The sequence below is a fragment of the Fukomys damarensis genome, unplaced genomic scaffold (assembly GCF_012274545.1).
Source record: "Fukomys damarensis isolate Sample0158 unplaced genomic scaffold, DMR_v1.0_HiC HiC_scaffold_4, whole genome shotgun sequence".
Classification (NCBI taxonomy): Eukaryota; Metazoa; Chordata; class Mammalia; order Rodentia; family Bathyergidae; genus Fukomys; species Fukomys damarensis.
Genome location: NW_022900916.1, coordinates 43593707 through 43613188, shown reverse-complemented (window position 1 = coordinate 43613188; position 19482 = coordinate 43593707). Strand labels below are relative to the sequence as shown.

Genomic DNA, 19482 nt, shown 5'->3' with positions numbered 1-19482 from the left:
AAGATCTATTTTAGTAATTCTTTGATAATTTTTAAAAGATTAAATACTCAAGTAATTCTCATCCATGCTTTGGAACAATAAGAGAAGATAAACAAACAAAAGAGGAAATTTATACTTCATGTTTTCAAAGCTGTAAACAAAGCCAAGCTCCCCACCAACAAACACAAAGGAAAGGAAAAAATAAAGTTCTAATATCTATTATTTTACAGTAACAAAACCTAAAAGCTTTTCTTCGGCTGATAGCAGTTGGTAAGCAATCACACACTGTCTTTTGGAAATCTTGAGGAGAAAGGCTGTCTACATTTCCCCGTACCTGTTATCAATCACACTGTCATTTGGTGCATTTGGAGGAAGTTCACCTGCGTCCATGAAACAAGCAGCAATCTGAGGGGAAGAACAGCGTGGACAGAACAAACCGCTCTAAACCTACGTTTGCCCATTTGCAGAAGCAGCTGAAGTTCCCCAGATTAACAAAAACAAAAACAAAACTGATATGGCCAAAAAATACTTAATGCTTATAGAACTAGTGTCCGTTTTGTATCTTCTTCTAGTCAGAAAAATGCTTGAAGAAAAAATTCTACAAAACATGAAAGTGCAGCAGAATCTATCATCAATTAGGCACAACCATAAGATGATCTATGTTGTGACTATTGACTTTTATTAAGTTACACATGCCAACTGCTTTTTTTCTCTTGTTTTCCTGTTCTTGTCATTAACTACCATTTTGTATACCTACTTAAGTGGTTTAGATAGTTCAGGCTATTTTTTCTAACTATGCAAGCTTTACACTGAAATATATTGATAAATTTTAAAAAACAGATTTATTATTTTCATTACTTTATAGTGTTTAAGACATAAAAAGTTGTAATAGAAATTAATCATATTAAGTAAATACTTTTTTATGTAACACAAAAATGGAAAAGCATTAATATAAATGCACATTCAATCTGATATTCAGATACACAAGTATAATCACATACATTTAAGGGAATATCATATAAAAACCCCTGAAAAATCTAATTATAGCATGATCTCTTAGAAAGGAATTATTTACCTTAAATAATGTGCCATGAAAAAGTATCTTCAATCAAAAAGTGGAAGGAAACAAAACGTGTTGAGTTTCATACTAAGATCCTAAGCGTTAAAGAGAGGTAACATAGACCAAGTATCTAAGAGAACCACCAATGTAAGAACAGACAGATGCCTTCCCCACTCAGTGGTTCAAACCCAGGACCCCCTGTGAATGAGGCAAACACTTTATAACTGAGCATATTTCTAGTCCCTCCAAAAGGCAGATAACTTAAGTGTCTATAGAATATATGTAACTATGATCAAGATGAAATGTCTATTCATAAAAGCACTTAAGAAGTATCATTTACAAAACAGAGAGGAAACCTTGCTCATTTTCCATTTCTATCTTAGTTCTAGTTTTCTTTTGGGACCACATACAACACAAACCATATCTGTCTCCAGAGGAAACATCTCCAGTTTCTTCAAGTAACTTACATGCAATATGCTGAATACCTGTTAAACCTGTACTTGTCCAAGTCTCAGTACACCCAGAAAAGAGCACAATCCTCAGGAAGAATACAGTAGGAGTACTCTCTCTCTCATTTGAGTTAAAATATCTGTATTGAAATAGCTTAACTGTGCCTTTCACTAAAGTGTGTTCACATCATATTGCATTTAAAAGAAACACTTATTTTGGAATGATTTTATATTTACAAAAATTTACAAAGGTAATACAGTGAGCTTCACTCAGTTTAAGTTTCCCTTGAGTTCAGTGTTTTATTTTTTAAAAATATGCTTTCGTGAGCACATTATCTTGAGACATTATACCTCTCATTTGTTTCACCACATAACACAAATAGAAGACTCTACTTTATCTCATTTTTTAAGATCCAAAGCAAGATTTTATCATGCAAGTCAGGCTTGAATGTTACAAAATGAAGTGTAAGGTCCCCTACTTGTTAAGATATTCTGAGCCAAGATCAAGTTATACAATAATATCCACTGTTGCTACATCATATGAATACTTGGAAAGTAAGATTTCCATACTTTTATCTAACTGAACAGGCAGAAGCTTAAGGTAATATAAACTTCTCCAGGGTTGCATTATGTAAACTCTGATGCATACCTTTCATCAATTCCAGATCCAATCAAGTATCTACACCCAGTTACTTTACTTTTTGTATAAAAATATCACCTCAAAAAAGTTCAGACCATGATGACTCCACATTTTTTTTACTAGTGTTATATATATATATTTGTACATTATGCTGAAAAGTCTAAAGTATTACTCTGAGGTGATTAGGAAAAAAACAGAATAAACTTAACATCTATTGGCAACTCACTGAAGCAGTTAATAACCATGTGTGAAAACTTATGCTCGTAGCAAATCCATAGAGATTTTCCATGAGTCACAAGCTAAAATCAGAAGAAACAGCAAGATGGTATTGGTAGTATTATTTGTTCAATAAGAAAAGAAAATTCAATTTATCCTGTAAATGATTTACTGGGCTTAATTATTATAAAGCTTACTGAACAAAATGGCATAAGATAGCAATTTACTATGAAATCCTGATTAAAAAGGATAATTTAGACATGTGGACCTAAAGATAGCTATATTCAGCTATATCAATAACTGCCAGAAGATTTTTCTAAACTGTTTACTGCTTCTCAAAAGATGAGAAAAATTTCCAATTCTGTTTATCTCTCAAAAGCAGGCTGTGGAATTAGTTTTTAAATTGCAAAACAAAACTAATAATGCTTTGAAGACAGTTGCAGACTCACAGACTTCCTGTAATATCATGAAGTTTTTTAAATGGGAGAGCCATTTAAAAATATTTTTTGAAGTATCCACATGCAGAAAACAAAGCTCTTTAACTTACCTCATAGTAACTCCGAACTGCATTGCAAAATGCTTCATCAGCTACAATTTGGGTTTCCCCATTGAGGAAGGCCTGGAAACGTTCTTTCAGTAACTGCAATTGTTGTTTGTTAAGCTACAAGGAAAACACAAAATAAGTTGATAAATGAACTGATGCATGAAATATAGAGATTACTAAAAGTTACATTTGATATGTTAGACATGTTATATTTTATATGTATTAAATAAAAGTTACACGTATGTATGTATGTACATAAATATGTGATCTGACTCCTAGAATTAGCTTTATGGTAAAGAAAGCTAAATTAACCTACTACATATACTTACAGCTTAACTTAAAAATGTTTTAATTTACTTCCCCCAGGAATCTTAGAATCTTGCTTTGGAGATGGAGCGCAAATTTCTATCCCAGAGAGAATTAGTGTGATAAGCATCACAGTCTCTTTGCACAGACAGAAAAACCTAAACTTTGGGTGAGAAATTTACTGCACAAAATTCCTAGATATCCTACAACAAAGAAAGCTGAGAGGGTAAGAACTGTTGCAAATGAGTAAATAACACTTTGGACAAAAATAAGAAGGAAGGCAATAAAGGACAGGAGGTACCCTGAAAAAGAATCTTTAGGAAAAAAACTACTGGTCACCAAAAGTTTAGAATCCACAAACAAAAATACATCTATATCTGAGGAGAAATAAAGAGTAATGGCCTGAGGTGAAATAAAGAGAAATGTAAGGCAATAAATCCAAAGTTAAAACAGAGACAAGAGGTGAGAAATGAGGACATCTTTCAGCAGTTTGGAAGAGGAGTTGTGAACCACAGAGCAGAATGCAAAACTACAACCAGATTTCCTTACTCTGAGTCTAGCTCCCACAACTATTACTGATGGTAGATTAGACATAGGCTGTGACTTATTAACCATGTCCTCTAGTCATAAACTACAAGCAGGGTCAGCTACTTACTTTGTAGAATCCAATGTAAAAGAAAGCAAGGAACCTCTTATTATGAATTTCAAGGCAGCAGGGACGGACCATTAAACAAGTATGGGGCCCTTCTAAGTCTATGCAACCTCACAGCCTCATGTCATCTTGGCTATGGGGACAAATACAGTCACTGGAAGAATATCAGACCATGTAGAAGCATTACACCAATATTTAGAGGGTATGTTTTAATTTTGGAAATAACATTTCCTGAAATATATAATGAACAACAAAGGTGAGATCCTTCCATTTTATTTGATCCAAATCAGAACACCATTAAAGAATTCAGTCCAGGTCTGGAATCTACAGAGAGATGTGACACATTTGGAACATGCTGAGAATAAAGTGATTAGAGAAATTAAGCAAAACTGATATGGCTTGGCTTCAATAAGAAGGCTGATGTGAAATAAGTTTAAATATCTTCAGAGGCTTATAAAATGCCATTTTAAATATAAGGAGACAAGCTCTTTCTGAAAATGAGTTTTATTTAGGATTTATTATTTTTTTTATTGAGAATAGAGTCTAACAAGGTATTTGTAATAATGGAGTGACAAAGAAATGTCCTATTGTACCAGCTGTTTAAAAAGGGCAATCTTTTGCTCTTGAGTGAAGAGACAACACTATTCATTCCACTTCTTTCCTAAGTTTCTGTCCATTTCAGGGGAAGCTAAACCAAGCTGAAATGTAGAGACATCCCAAGTATATTACAACTTCCATCTCTATAATCAAAGAAAATGAAAGCAGGGACCTTTGTAGGGATATGTAGCAGCAAGGCAAATTAAGCGCATGACTTCAGTTCTCTAAAGATGGTTCACAAAAGGGACAGATACAACTGAGACAATTGCTGACAGTGAGGCAGCTGACAGCACTTGGGTTCCCAAGCCAGAGGAATCCATGTGAAGAGCTTTATCTTGCAAATCAAGCACCCAGGCAAAATAATGGAAAGAGAAATGTATGTGAAAATTACAATGAACCAGAGGAGACCTTGATCATTTATTTGAAACCAGAACCCATGTATTTTTTCATTGTCTTTTCTTCTATCAAAAGCATTTTATTTTTTAATTCTTCTAAATATTATCTTTGCAATTTGTAGTGTAACAGTATTTTAATTCAATTTTTATAACAATTATTTTTTCGTAATATGGTATAGCAATTTTATAGATATAGATCAAAGAAAGGGAATCAGAGTAACCTTAGAAACTCTCACACAATTGGTATAGTTCACAAAACACACCAGAGGCACCTAGTAAAGTTATCATGATTGAACCTTTATAAATAAAAGATACTGTAATTACATTTAAGTCATGAAATGGCATCAAATATTACTGTTATATACAACAATAAATTGATACTTTATTAGTGTAGAGAAGTAATCTACATTTCTGCATAAACAAGATTGAAAGAGAAAACAGAATTTGAACTTAAAATACAGCAATAAAGTTAGTCGTCAGAAATTAGTTTCCTAAAAGCTATTTGTATTATGCAAACAAACTATACATCAAAAGATAATATCAATGTAGCAGATTGAAGAAATAGACTCCAGACGATCAGATATTTAGTATAAAACACTGAATACCATCTCAAAAGAGTAGTAAAGTATCGTCATACTAAAAGAGTAGTATTAGACTCACCAGATAGCTGTCCACAAAAAAAAAATTAATTTTCACAGTAACTCACAATGTTATGGATTAAAGGGTTTAAAACTTTAAAGTATAAAGACGGAACCAAGCTGGGCGTGGTGGCACACGCCTGTAAATCCCAGTACTCTGTAGGCTGAGGCAGGAGGATCTCTATGAGTTTGAGACCAGCCTGGGCTACATAGTGAGTTCCAGGTCAGTTTCAACTACATAGTGAGACCCTCTCTCAAAAAAAAGCCAAAATAATAATAATAATAATAATAATAATAATACAAAACCATAAGGGAATGAGAAAACATGAGAAAATTTCTTAACATTAGACTTTTCTACCTATGATTTAAAATCTAAAAGTCCATCACAAGAAAGCTACAAATCAGTATTTCTCATGAACATAGTGCAAAACTCAACAAAATATTAAAAAATGTAATGTAACAATGTATGCAATAAATCACACACCAAAACAAAGTAAAATTTATCACAGGTGTACAAGGCTGGTTCAAAACAAAAATTCAATTAATGTAATCCATCACATCATTTAGTTAAAAATAAAAATTACACAATCATATCAATGGATACAGAAAGAGTATTTGACAAAGTCTAACATTCATTTATGATACAACTTCCAGTAAGCTAGGGACAGATGATAATAGCTTCGACTTGATAATGAACATTTCTGAAAACCTATAGTTAACATCATACTGCAAGAATAGAAATAAGAAGCTGCCCTACTTTACAAAATAGTTTAGTGATATCTTTCACAACTAAACCCAGTCTTACACATAATACAGAAATTACACCTGATATTTATCCAATAGAATTGAAAACTTATTTCTAAACATGAATATGGATGCTTATGGATGTCTGCAGCAGCTTTATGATGTCCTTCAGTAAGAGAATCAATAAAGCATGGTACATTCAGATATAAAATATTTAGCGCTACTGTGCCCTGGAAAGACATAGGGAGAAGATTAAAAGCATATTATGGAGTGGAAGAAGCCAATATGGAAAGACTATGTACTGTACAAGTCCAATTGTATGACATTCTGGAAAAAATCAAAGCTTTAGAGGCTGTAAAACTCTTAGCTGTGGCAAGGGAGTAAGGGAAGAATTGGCAGAGTACAGAGAATTTTTAAAGCAGTGAAACTATTTGAGTAACACTATGATGATGGATACATGCCATTATAAATTTTTGTAAATCTAAAGAATTTACAACAGGAAGAGTGAAACCTCATGTAAACAATGGACAGTGATGTGTTAACATCAGCACATCCATTTAAACAAACATGCCATTCTGGTGGGGGAATATGGTAGGCTATGCAACTGCATTAGTAAGCCGATATATGGGAAATCTCTACCTTTTGTTCAAGGTCAATATTCTTATAAACCCAAAACTATTAAAAATAAACTCTATTAAAAAATCTAAAAGTCGTAAGTTTGCAATTTCATTAAAAATAAATTTTGTATGGCAAAAAACAGCATAAGCAAAATAACAAAGACAAGTTATAAAAAATATTTGTAGTTCTTATTTCAAAGAACTAATATTCAACCACATAAAGAACGTCTAGAAATTGCTAAGAATCTGACCAATACACCAATAGGAAAATGAGAAAAGGTATGTTCAGAAAAATGATTTTTTCTTTTCTTTCTAAGATGTTCATAACAATAGTTCTTTTATTATAGCTATTCACACACTAATTTTACAAAATAAAGTGTGTCATTATGGCTTTTCCATACATGCATATAAAGGTGATCATATCCACCCACCTGTTGTGCTCTGGGTCTCTTCCCCATACCTAACAGTTCCCTTTCTACTATCTGTCATCTTTTTTCCCCTGTAGAGTTCACATATGAGGGGAAATATGCCATACTGGTCTTTCTAAATTTATCTTATTTCACTAAACATGATGATCTCCAGTTTCAGCCATTTACCTACAAACGATGTGATTTGTTCTTCCTTGTGGCTGAAAACTATTTGACTGTATATATAATATAATATATCATAGATTTAAAATAAAATATAATATATATAATACACGCACACATATATATGTATATACATGTTCTTTGTCCATTCATTGGCTTGTGGACCTCTAGGCTGATCCCATAACTTGGCTATTGTGACTAATGCCACAAGAAACACATAAGTACCCAACTATGCAGGCATAGCTACTGTAGGCTGATTCCTTGGGTTATAAACCTAGAAGCTATATGGCTGGATCATATGTAATTTTTTCTTTGTTTTTTGAAGATTCTCTTTACTGTTTTCTATAGTGCTTTATAATATATATTACCACCAACAATATACAGTATCATAGTTTCTTTTTCCTCACATCCTTGCCAACATTCATTATTTTTTGCTTTCTTGATAAGAGTCCTTCTAACTGTGGTGAGATGGCATATAGTGTAGTTTTGATTTTTTTTAAGTCAGTGACTCTTAAGCAAAGAAAACATGCCTAACTTCATTCATAACAAAATGCAAACTAAAACCACCTGAGAGGCCATTTTTAATATTTAGAAGCACATAAAACTGGCACAATAAAAATAATGGGTAACTGGGTAGTAAGTGCATGTATACGTGTTAACAGTAATTCCACCTGGGAACTGATCCTACAGATACACCTGCACACATGCAAAATAATATATATCTAAAGCTATCATCATAGCCTTCATCATAGACTTTCATAGCAAACAATCGAAACAACTTAAATACTTATAAATAGAAGGCTAATTAAATTATGCTATATACAAGCAATACTATACTATTAGTTTCATTAGAAGAATGGAGGTTCTCTATGTACTGATATAAAAACACTATCAAAATACCTTGGTGAAAAAGCAATTTAGAGAACACTATGTAAAATAAGGTTATCACACATCTATAAAATAGGCATTACAGAAATACGTATTTCAATTTGCTTCCATATGCAGACAGAAACTATGGAAGAAGGATGGCTTTGGGAAAAGGATAGATGGGATATAAAGGTGAAAGGTTTTTCAGTCTGTATCGCTTTATTCATTGATTTTTAAATCAGAATAACTACTCAAATTTTAATTTAGATCTAAAATAATCTACAATAATAAATTCTACAATCTATATTATAGCTTATTTAAAATAAGCTATAAACAGCACATTTTTTAATTCAAAACAATTTTTATCCATCACAAATAGCTCAAATCTATCCTGAATGGGGACTGAACAACAGATCGACTGACCTTTCAATTCTTTCAGGTAGAACTGAACTTGACTGTATTCCTCTTTTTTAAAATTTCAAGCATGAGGATTTCAAATAAACTTAGACAAAGAGAGTCAGAAAAGAACCACCGTAATCATCCTGTTCAACATTCTTATCAGTGCATTAATCTTTATAAAATGCATAACAAGTTATCTCTCAGAGTCTATTTCTCTTTGTAAGCCTATTAACACACACACACACACACACACACACACACACACACACACACCCTTATTACCTCAACAAAACCTATTCTAACTTGGGACATTATAAAAATTGAAATGTGCTTCCCTATGGCATTATAGTACTATTTATCCCTAGTTCAGTACTAAGACAAAACAGACTGCTAGTTTCTTTCTTTAACATAGCATCCAATGTAGCAGTTCAAGGATTTCAACACAAGTACTGGCTTACTTATGACTCTTCTCTCTCTCTTTTTTTTTTTTTTCAGCTTTAATTGAGTTTATTGGTACGCTCTTCTCTTTTCTAGGATAAATTTTTCTAGTTCCCCTCCAGAGCCTGGGTACTCTCCATAAAATAAGCATGTTACATAAAACTACTTGAAAGCAGATTGGCATCAATAGGATTAAGCAAATAAAAATCAACAGCAATGTACAGCTAAAAATATAAAAGTAGAGTGATCATAATTTTCCTCGTTTACTGCGGCTAACACAAACAAGTGGGAGAATCACTTCCCACATTGTAAACACTGTATGTCTATTAATTCAACCTAAAAACCAATTAACTCTTCTTGGCCGTCATATCAACTGAATCACATCTGCTTATAATCAACAAAAACTTTTAAGTATTCTTTCATATTCTTCCTTAAGCAATGTGTCATCATACTAAATTTATTTGGTCCACTGTTCTAGTTGATTAAGAGCTTTTAATTTTAACTCCTTTAACTCATATCTCCATAGCACTTTTCACTTTGTGATATTCACTAATGTAGTCATGCATTACCCACAGTCTTCATCCAAGTCAATATGAAAATATCAGTTCATGATTAAGGAAAGAATCCTGAATTCTGCCATTACATGTACTTTTTCAGTTTGTTATACTTTATCAATTAACACTGTTCACAGCAATTATTTTTATTATTATTCAGCTAATTTTGCCAACAGTTTGTCTTCAGACTACTATACTTACCAATGAAAACACTAAATATTTCTCTATATAAATAAAAACTGTCAAACAGAAATTATCCAATGGTAATTGAAAATAATTTGATATAAAATTAAACATTAGAAATTTAGTTAGAATACACATATCCTTGCAAAGATTACAAAGAGATCAGTCTTTATTTTCCTCATTAAGTTTATTAGTATATTTTAGGTATACAGTACAGTTACATTCATTATTGGGATCTTGTACCTTTACAAGACAGGTCTTGGTTCTCATTTTTTCTCCTTGTCCCTGCCCTCCCTTCACCTCCTCCTCCCCTCTCCATTTACAAACATTTTATCTCCATTTTTTCATTTTCTCCTATTTGTTTCCCTTCCCTTATTACCTTTCCCCTACCTTTCCCACTTTCCCTACACCTTTAGCCCTTTTCTTCATATTGAGGATATACTCCAAGTGAAATAAATGTCACACATGTGTAAATACCGAATAGTTTCTCTAGTGTGAATAAACTATAATAGTACATAAATCCTAATGATAGTTGACAATGTGAAATAGGAGCTCAGTCTTATAACAAGAATGCTTCAAATACTAACAGTAAAAACTAAATTTTATAAATACAAGATGACATTGATAACATCCATAAATAATAAATGCCACTGGAAAAAACACTTGGATTCCAGAGTTCAGAGATGTTTTGTACATTTTCTCAAATGCAAATTAGATTCTAGCCTTTTCATTCTAAATAGTATATCAACTGAAGAGGAATGCCAGTATCTTTATGACAGCAGGAAACCAACCAATATACTACTCAGGAACCTGGCAACCACCACTGTACAGAGCCTGCCCTGACCTGCAGTCTCCTTCATGAGGTTTAACACTTGCAGTAGGGGCTGCACGGTTGTCCCAGTCATACTCCACAGCAAAGAATTAGGTGACTAGTGGGTATCTCCAGGACCAGAAAATGGGTACACATTTTCCTTACATTCTTCAGAGAAAAGTAGAAAGACTTTTCAATGAGATAAGATGTTTTTCTCTAGGCATGGATGTTTTGTCAAATGCTCAAAGGAGGCACTGCTTTAATGACTGCTAGCTACATACAGTAAAAAATATTACCAGGGAAAGACAAAAGTGTAGATGTTATTTTCTTTTTCTCCTCCAATCAACACTCTGTTAGAAATATCTACTTCAAATTACTCCATTAAATCAAATTACTTCCATGTTTCTCAAACAACACAGCTCCCCAAAGTGTATAAAAGAACCCTTAATGAGAGGCTCCAGATACCTCTCCTACCATATCCTGTGGGAAGCTGCATAGAAAACATCCTTTCCTGACCTCTTCCATAAGCACAGATACAGGATGAGAATCTTTAACTTGAAAATCTCAAACTCAAAATCTTTCAGATTTTGGAGAACTAGAAGTTTCAAATATTCAGATTGGAGGTGCTCAACCTATAAAGTTTGTGTAAGTATTTTTTTTTAAACTCTGAAATCTGAAACATTTCTAGTCTCAAGCATTTTAGACAATATATACTCATCCTGTATTTGGGACAGTCAATATAATCATCTATGTTATAAATACCATGATTATTTGACCATAAAATCTAGTGGTTAGGTTAAGGCTGATAACATATGAGCAAACATTCATTACTTCCAGGAAACACAGGAGGGTGCTGAAATGAACATTTTCTGGTTCTTACTTTCCTCTCCTGCTGGCTGGAATTTGATTCACCAGCTGGAGCTATCACCTTGATCATGAAGACACTGGAGCAGCAAGATGGAAAGAGCTCAAGACTGCGTACTTTGGAGGAGCACTGTCAACAATGCTAACCTAGACTATCTATCTCTCCTTTGAGGTGAAAAATAATCTCCATGTGTACACACATATTATTCATATTTAATAAATAGTAATATAGTACCAAATCTTAACCACAAAAAAGCTCAATAAGGTACCCAGCCAGATGGAATATGGCATAGTATTCTGCCAGCACAGTATTTGCTGGTAAAATTTATCTTAATTTACTCCAAAAAATATTCTTTCTATATTTTTTATATGTAAAGTTCCTTACTCAATGAACCTATCCAAATGAGGGGTAAACAACAGAATCTAGGCACTTTAGGTAGACTGAAAATAACATTATTATTGTAGCAAACCGAATCCTGTTACCCCACAATATTGCAAGAAAGACTTGAAAACCTCAAATCTGCAACAGTGCTTTAACATACTTTTAATAAGGATATTAAGTGCTGAGTATATAATTTGTCATCTTTCTTTCAGACAAAATAAATACCTGATATATACAATTTTAAAAAGAAAAGGTTTAATTCAACCCACTATTTCAGAGGTTAGCTGGCTCCACAACAGAAACAGCAGGTCAGAGTAAAGCTGCTTATTTCATATCAGCCAGCAAGCAGAGAAAGAGAGAGAGGAACAAGCCAGGGACAGAACCATACCCTCGTGACATGCCTCATTTCATTAGGCCCTATCTCCGAATAAGCCCATTAAGCCAGGAACACATCAATAGATTAATCCATTAATGAAGCTAGTGCCCTTGTGAACTAATTCCCTTTTATGTACCACCTCTGAATAGTGTTTTCTTGGGTATCAAGTCGTCAGTACATGAGTCTTCAGGGATATTTCACACTTAAACTGGTAACAGTAAAGAACAGCAAAGTCCCACTGCATTATGGACAAATGGGTCCCAAGCTACAGACACTCAGCTACTAAGTGAATAACCTTTATCCATATTTTCACTGCCCTCCCAGTTGAACTGGAACCTCAACAACCTTTACACACCATTACAGAAGCGTTTTTGAGAGGGCCTGCTGAATTCTACAGCCACAAATGACAAATGCATTCCACACATCCCATTTGCCTTCCTTTTTGTTTTTAACGAATTAAAACTGACAAAAGTTATACATACTTAGACAGTGTGATGCTTTAATAAAGGTGTATATACTGTGAAGTGATCATCAGAATTAACATAATTAACATATCCATCACTTCAGGTCATAGTATGTGTATATGTGGCGAGAACACGAGATCTACTGTCCTTATCTGATGTGATTCACTCTTAAAACATGTATTATTTAAGTGCTGCCACTACAATGAAAACTGCTTTCGTATAAGAACTTGGTTTTAGCTTGCTGCTTAAATCCTGCAATATTCTGGGTTTTATAAAAGAATTAATGAATCAACTAAGGAACAAATGTCAGTTGTTACGACACCAATTCTACAAGGACAGATATACTGATACTCTCTATTTTTGACCACCCCACAAAAGCGTATTATGCAATTATAAAAACTCTAGATAATCTCACCAACCACAATGGATCAGAAAATAGCCTATTAAAGATAGCCAATTTCATTGATTAGTAAAGTAGCAGTGGAGTAATTAAAGGGTCTCTGTGATTATTTTATCTCTGTTACTATCTGGGGCCCCCACGCCTGCAGGTAGTGTATCTTATTTGGGTCTTTTGGAGGGGGCTACTGTTTTGGTTTTTTTTTGCTATGTGATCAATTTTCTAATTTTATTAGTACATATTTGCAGTACGTAACAATTACATTCATCATGGGCAGTTGGTTCATATACATAACACATCTTAATTCTTTTTTCATGCCTTCCTCCTCAAGCAGGTCCTTTAATCTCAGTGCCTCAAATTCTTTATCTGTACAGTTCCAACAATCACACACAGATAATGGGGGGGGGTCACTGTATTAAATGAGATGCTACAATAAAAGTCCTTTTATATATACTGCATGTTTTATAATTCCTATTTTAGAAATACATGATCATTTTACTTAAGCAATTGCAAAAGACATAGACAAAAACAAATCTTAAGATACTTGTCAAAGAACAAAAAAATACATGGATCCTGAACCATGCTCTCTAATACAGTAGTCAGTAACTACAATGGTTACTTAGTATTCAGTTGTGACTAGTCCAAGACATATGTTCAAGTTTAAAATACAATCTGGGTTTCAAATTCTCAGTATAACAAAAAGAAAATATATTGCTAAATATTTTATATAGTTATGTTTTAGATACCTGGAATAAAATAAAACATTAAAATAATTTTCATCAGTTTCTTTTTATGTGTTTAAATGGGATTACCAGAAAATATTAGATTACACAAATGCTTGCAAAAAGATTTCAGTTGTAAAGTATGGGTATAAGTATGTTTGTGGTCCCTGGATGTCATAGAAAAACAGGGCTGTACCTCATCATGGAAGGAGGTATGGCTTCATTCACATTGCACCTGAGCATGTAACAAAGTTCTGTGGTACAATGGAAGAGAAGTTAAACAAGAGCCACATGCAATCCTTGCACAGTCAACCCTCCCTATCGGTTGGCTCCCATCCACAGTCAACCAAGGGCAGAAAGAAAGTACTAAGAAAATAATTTGTGCCTGTAGTGAATATGGAGAGGCTTTTCTTTGTGATTATTCTAAGCAATACAATATAACAACTATTAAGCATTTACACTGTATTATTATAAATAATCCAGAGATGATTTAAAGTAGGCAAAAGGATATGTGTAAATTATATGCAAATATTAGGCTATTATATCTTAGGAACTTGAGCATCTGTGGATTTGGTACACACAAAGGGTCCTGGAGTCAGTCCCACAGGGTCACAGAGGGACAACTGTATTTGCCTAGTGCTTTTCATTGTGAGAAAGTGAAGTGAGTGTTATTATCCACCCACCCTCCCAATGCTATAGAATGGAAGACGGACTGCAAGGTTAAAGTTTTAAACCAGAGGGATTACATAACTTAGGCTTCCGTAATCCAAGTCCACAGTTCTCACTACATTCCCCCATTCTACTGGTGGTACTCATTTGACTCTATGTCTTCATTCAGCTGCATCTTTAAAAAGAACATCAATTGCCATGGGTTTTTCAACAGAATTTTCACGTATACTTGAATGCCATGAGAAGTACATAAGTGAGAAAACTGGAAGGGCTATTGGTCATTATCTTCCAAATATCTGCTTTAGGACCTTCATTAAAAGCACAGGCTTCTTTCACCACTGAGAGTGAAAGGAACCAAGAAAATAGCCTTTAGTGACCCCTACCAATAATATAAGCACAACAAAAGCAAATGCAAACAAATGATCATAAATGGCAGCTTGAGTAGTTTCTGCTATAACTTACAAATCAGAAATGACTATGGACAAATAATAGAGAAATAGAAACCTCCTGAGCCATTCTGAGAAGTTCACACTGCAATCAAGACACATCCATTACCTGCCCAGCTACTCTCATCAAGGACAGAGAAGAATCAAGAGGCACCGCAAACAAACTTCCTTAATGGTTAACTATGGAATAAAGTAGGGAATGGGAGACCAACACATCCTGTGCCACCTTATGATCTTGCAAAATATCAAAGGTCTATCATGATTTGTCACCAGACTGCTTTCCTATAAGTAATTCTAGTGTACTATGTCAAGATTGCTAAGGAGGGGACTAAAAAAATATGATTTTCCCTTGACCACCCTTCATCTATGAATAATACAGCAACTGTAAGTAATAGTTAACACTTGTAGATTATTTACCTTATTAAGCACCCTTTATATTATGCTAATATCAGCAGCTTCTTGTGAGACAGGAAGTTTTCCAAATGAAGAAGCTAATACCCAAAGAAGATATTGGTCCTATTCACAAAATTTGGGAGCAGAGCCAGATACATATATCCAACATGCTTTTATCTGCTAGATTTGGGGTCTTGTCTTGACCTTGTGAAGCCATACTGTGTACAGGCAGATAAGTAAACAAGACCACCAGAGCCTAGCAAAGCTTAACAAATAATTAAGTCAAGATTAAGAGGTGAGTAAATGACCTGTTTTACCCATTTACCTTCAAAATACACTTCCATCATGCTGGTTCATGCCACTGGGCTTAAGCACAAACTGTTCTTTCTACCTAGAATTCCCTTCCATCCTTTAGAACGTAACTTAGATGAAAACTCTAAGAACTCTCTCTCTCCTGATGCTTTCCAGGTTAAGTCATCTTATCTTCTGTGCCACTCTCTGCACATCAGACATATATCTACCATTTGTTTATGTGGCTTTCTCCTGACTCAGGTGCAGATTTCCTAACAGTGACCTGTCATCTTTATACCCCCATAGTAAATATGTTTGCAGTTGTAAATTCCTCTACAGTAGAAAAAAAATCCACCATTCACTATTATTTTTCTGAGCAGTAATTTGTCATAACCATATAGCAAAGATTCTTGAGTATATAAGTGAATAAGGAGGAGAGAGCAGAGGTCTTAGAAAAGAATTCCAAGATAACTTGTATATTGTCCAAATAATACATTCATGGCCATAGTGAGGCCTGAAGAAATAGCAAAGGATTTCTTTGTTGAGCATGAGTAACTCCCTTTTGCAGATGATGTTGTTCTCAGACAGGAAGAACTCTGTGCCTCAGTACCATCTGCTATTTCAAGGCAAAGTTTCCTATGCTAAAGCTGGTTTGAAAGAAACAGTAATTTTCTGCACATCACAAAGTATTTGAAAAGACTGGCAGCTGATAACAGTGTGCCTATCTAAAAGCTCAAACATGTTGACCTGGTATATGATGGATGAAAAATGACTATCTGCAAAGGGAAGGGTGAAAAAGTCAAGAGAGCTTAAAGACTAAAGAACACCAACTGACCCAAAAGTTAACACTACTGCTCTGTCCTGGCCCATCCTACAAGAAGGAAAGATGTGGTAAACAGCAAACGAAGACTACTATTTTCAAATGCCTAAGTATTTCTCTAACAGTAAGATACTGGTTGGTACACAAAACAGAAAATTTAATAGCAACAACTTTGAAAATAATTTATTTTTAAAAATGAAATTACATTAACTAATGCATTCATATCTATGAATTTAAGAATATAAATTGCAAGGATCACATTTCATTAAAATGGAAATCATTTTACATATATTTCCTCCTTTAACCTTACAAAATTTAGCTGGAAAACACACTTTGCTACTCCTAAGACTTCACTGCAAACTCAAGGATTTATGAAGATTAGAAAGATAAAAAGTCATCTTCACGATTAAAATTAAAAGAACTGAACATCTGATTTGGGAGACATAAATATTTATATTTTCTTACTTCAAAAGCAATTCCGAATTTATATATAGAATATTGCTTATAAGTAAAGGCAAATTTTTTATCACATTTATTCATCAAATATGGTAAAAGAAAAAGAAAGATATGTAACAATTTTCTCAGTAAGAGGGACAAGCAATATGAGTTTAGTTTGTCAGCTATAGAATGAGCATCAACTGATTTACAAGGACTCAAAAAACAAACCACAGGGTATTTTTTAAAAAGCCTACCTCTTTGGTCAGTTTAATAGAATGACTCTTCCATGCTATACAACTGAGTACAAGCAATTATGTTATGCCCTCCTTTCACACTAGCTAGGGTTATCAAAATAAACATAGGATTCCCAGAAGAATTTAAAGTCGGGTAAACAATAGATAATTTTTATTTTATATAAATTTTATCATTACATGAAAGAAATTATGAGCAGAATTAAGCAAATTTGGGACATACACTAAAAAAAAACCTCATTATTTATCTAAAATTCAATCATAACTGGGTGCCCTATATTTATTTATATTTGCTTTGTACTTTCTGACCCTTACTCTAGGTCTCTGACAATTCTTCCTATTGTTCCTTGAACTGTCTTGATTTTTCTCTGCCTAGGACTTGAAGTCTCATTGCTCCAGTCACCTCTAATTCCTTATCTTCAGTGTTGTGTGAAAAAGAAGATGAAAGGAAATTTCCAGTCAAACTCAACGTACTGTGTAAGATTAAAACCAGACAAATAATATGCCACGAAGAGGAACATATGATTATTTTTTTTTCAGTTTGAAACCACATTTTACTTTTAATGTAGCTAGAAACATCCAATAACTATATTTTAAGCAGAAAACTCCTTTTCATTTTCCTCTTTATAGCATCATTAGCAGAAAAACATTCTGTTTTAGATATGATATTGAATCTTTATGAGGATGTGAGTGTAATGCTGAAAGAAGTCAGCCCAGAAAACTGCTGAACAATGGAGGAAGAACAAAAGAATATAAAGAAAGAATATAAAGGGTTAAGAAGGTTCAAGAGCATGAGGGAGCCCAGAGGGAGGAAGGCTGGCAGATGACAGTCAGGAGCTCAGTATGGCTCTTTTCCAAGTGGCTTTCCTGAGGGATTGCCTGGTGATTTTCCAGGAGCGATGCCTCGAATGTGAGCAGGCAAGGCATGAATCCCTGGGCTCCATGAGATTCTTAGTCATGCACAAGTTCTTACAGGCTTGTAGGATCCAGAAGTTACAGTGGGCTTTCATGATGTGGCCCATAATCCTGCAAATTATGTCAAAATATCAGAGTAATCCAAAGATTATGAATCTCATCAGTAAATTGTCAGCAAAATTTAGAGTTCAATCATAATACTCATGTCACAAAGTCTTCCTGAAAGAAAAGCAACGTAGATCACTTAATGGATTTTTCAATGATTATTTTTAAAGAGGAACTTAAACCAAAACCAGCCTAATTACAATTGCCCAAAAAGCTTAAAAAAAAAAAAGTTGGGTGTGGGGAGTACTGATTAGCAGCAAAGTACAACCTCTTCAAGATCAAGAATCCAGACACCTGGAAAATAACAACTAGGCAAAGAAATACATTGCTGGGAATCAGGAAAGAACTGACAGGAAAATTAGAAGCTACAGAGACTACACAGACCACATAACACAGAAAGGAACAAAGTGTTCTGAAAGTTCATCCTGACTCTGGCAAAGGAGAAGCTGCCCTTGCAGAGGCAAAGTAACTACACAGGGCTAGCAGCTCCAGAGAGAAACAACTGACCAGGCCAGTAGCATAGGCCCCAGGAGAAGCCCACGTCTATTGTGAACTGCAAAAGGAGCACAGGGTTTCACCTCACAGTGATACCTTCAATACCTAAGGCAACAGCCAGAGAGAAAATCCAGAAAGGTGCCTGCCACACTGTCAGAAAGTGCTTAATCAATCACCATTCAGAAGGTGTTGATTATTTAAGACTGGGACTCAGAACAACTGAAAAAACAACAGCACTTCAGGGTTCCCAGTATGACCCTCCCACAGTGACTGGGTGACAACTAGCCAGGGCAGAGAGTCCTAAATTGAGAAGGAGCAGGCTATACAAAGGACCCCTGCAAAGATGAAGCTCAGTCTGGGAAGGCTATAGGCCTCACTCTCTCTGGTGGGAAGCCAGGTCAGGCTTGTAGTTCAAGTAGAAATAACTGGGTCTAAGAGTGTCATCCTGAAGTACCCGAAATCTTACCCTGTTGCCTACATCCAGCACAGAGCTGATTTTGGATTCCAGTGTGAGCAATGTCATACGGCAGACTGCACAGTTGCTACAACCTGGGATGAGAGGGACCTCTGGAAGGGAGACACCTCTCAAAGCTATACAACATAAAGCTAGGTGGAGAAAAACGTGACTTGCTATATGCCAAAACTGATGAACCTGGAAGGAAATCACTCGTTCAAAAATACAGAGAACTGGGTCAGGATGTAGATGAGTGGTGCTGCCACCTGCCTTGCAAGTACAAGGTCTTAGGTTTGATCTCTGGTACCAAAAAAAAAAAAA

General features: G+C 34.5%; 1 protein-coding gene across 21 annotated transcripts in view; it reads right to left on the bottom strand.

Annotated features, from left to right (window-relative positions):
• The window catches only part of Cadps2 (calcium dependent secretion activator 2), a 554060-nt gene that overhangs the window by 424510 nt on the left and 110068 nt on the right, over positions 1-19482 (bottom strand). For all 21 annotated transcript variants that reach the window (XM_033758047.1, XM_033758048.1, XM_033758050.1 and 18 more), the window contains exon 2: positions 2892-3005. In XM_033758047.1, the coding sequence (XP_033613938.1) occupies positions 2892-3005 (114 nt within the window). The remainder of the gene's footprint in view (positions 1-2891; positions 3006-19482) is intronic.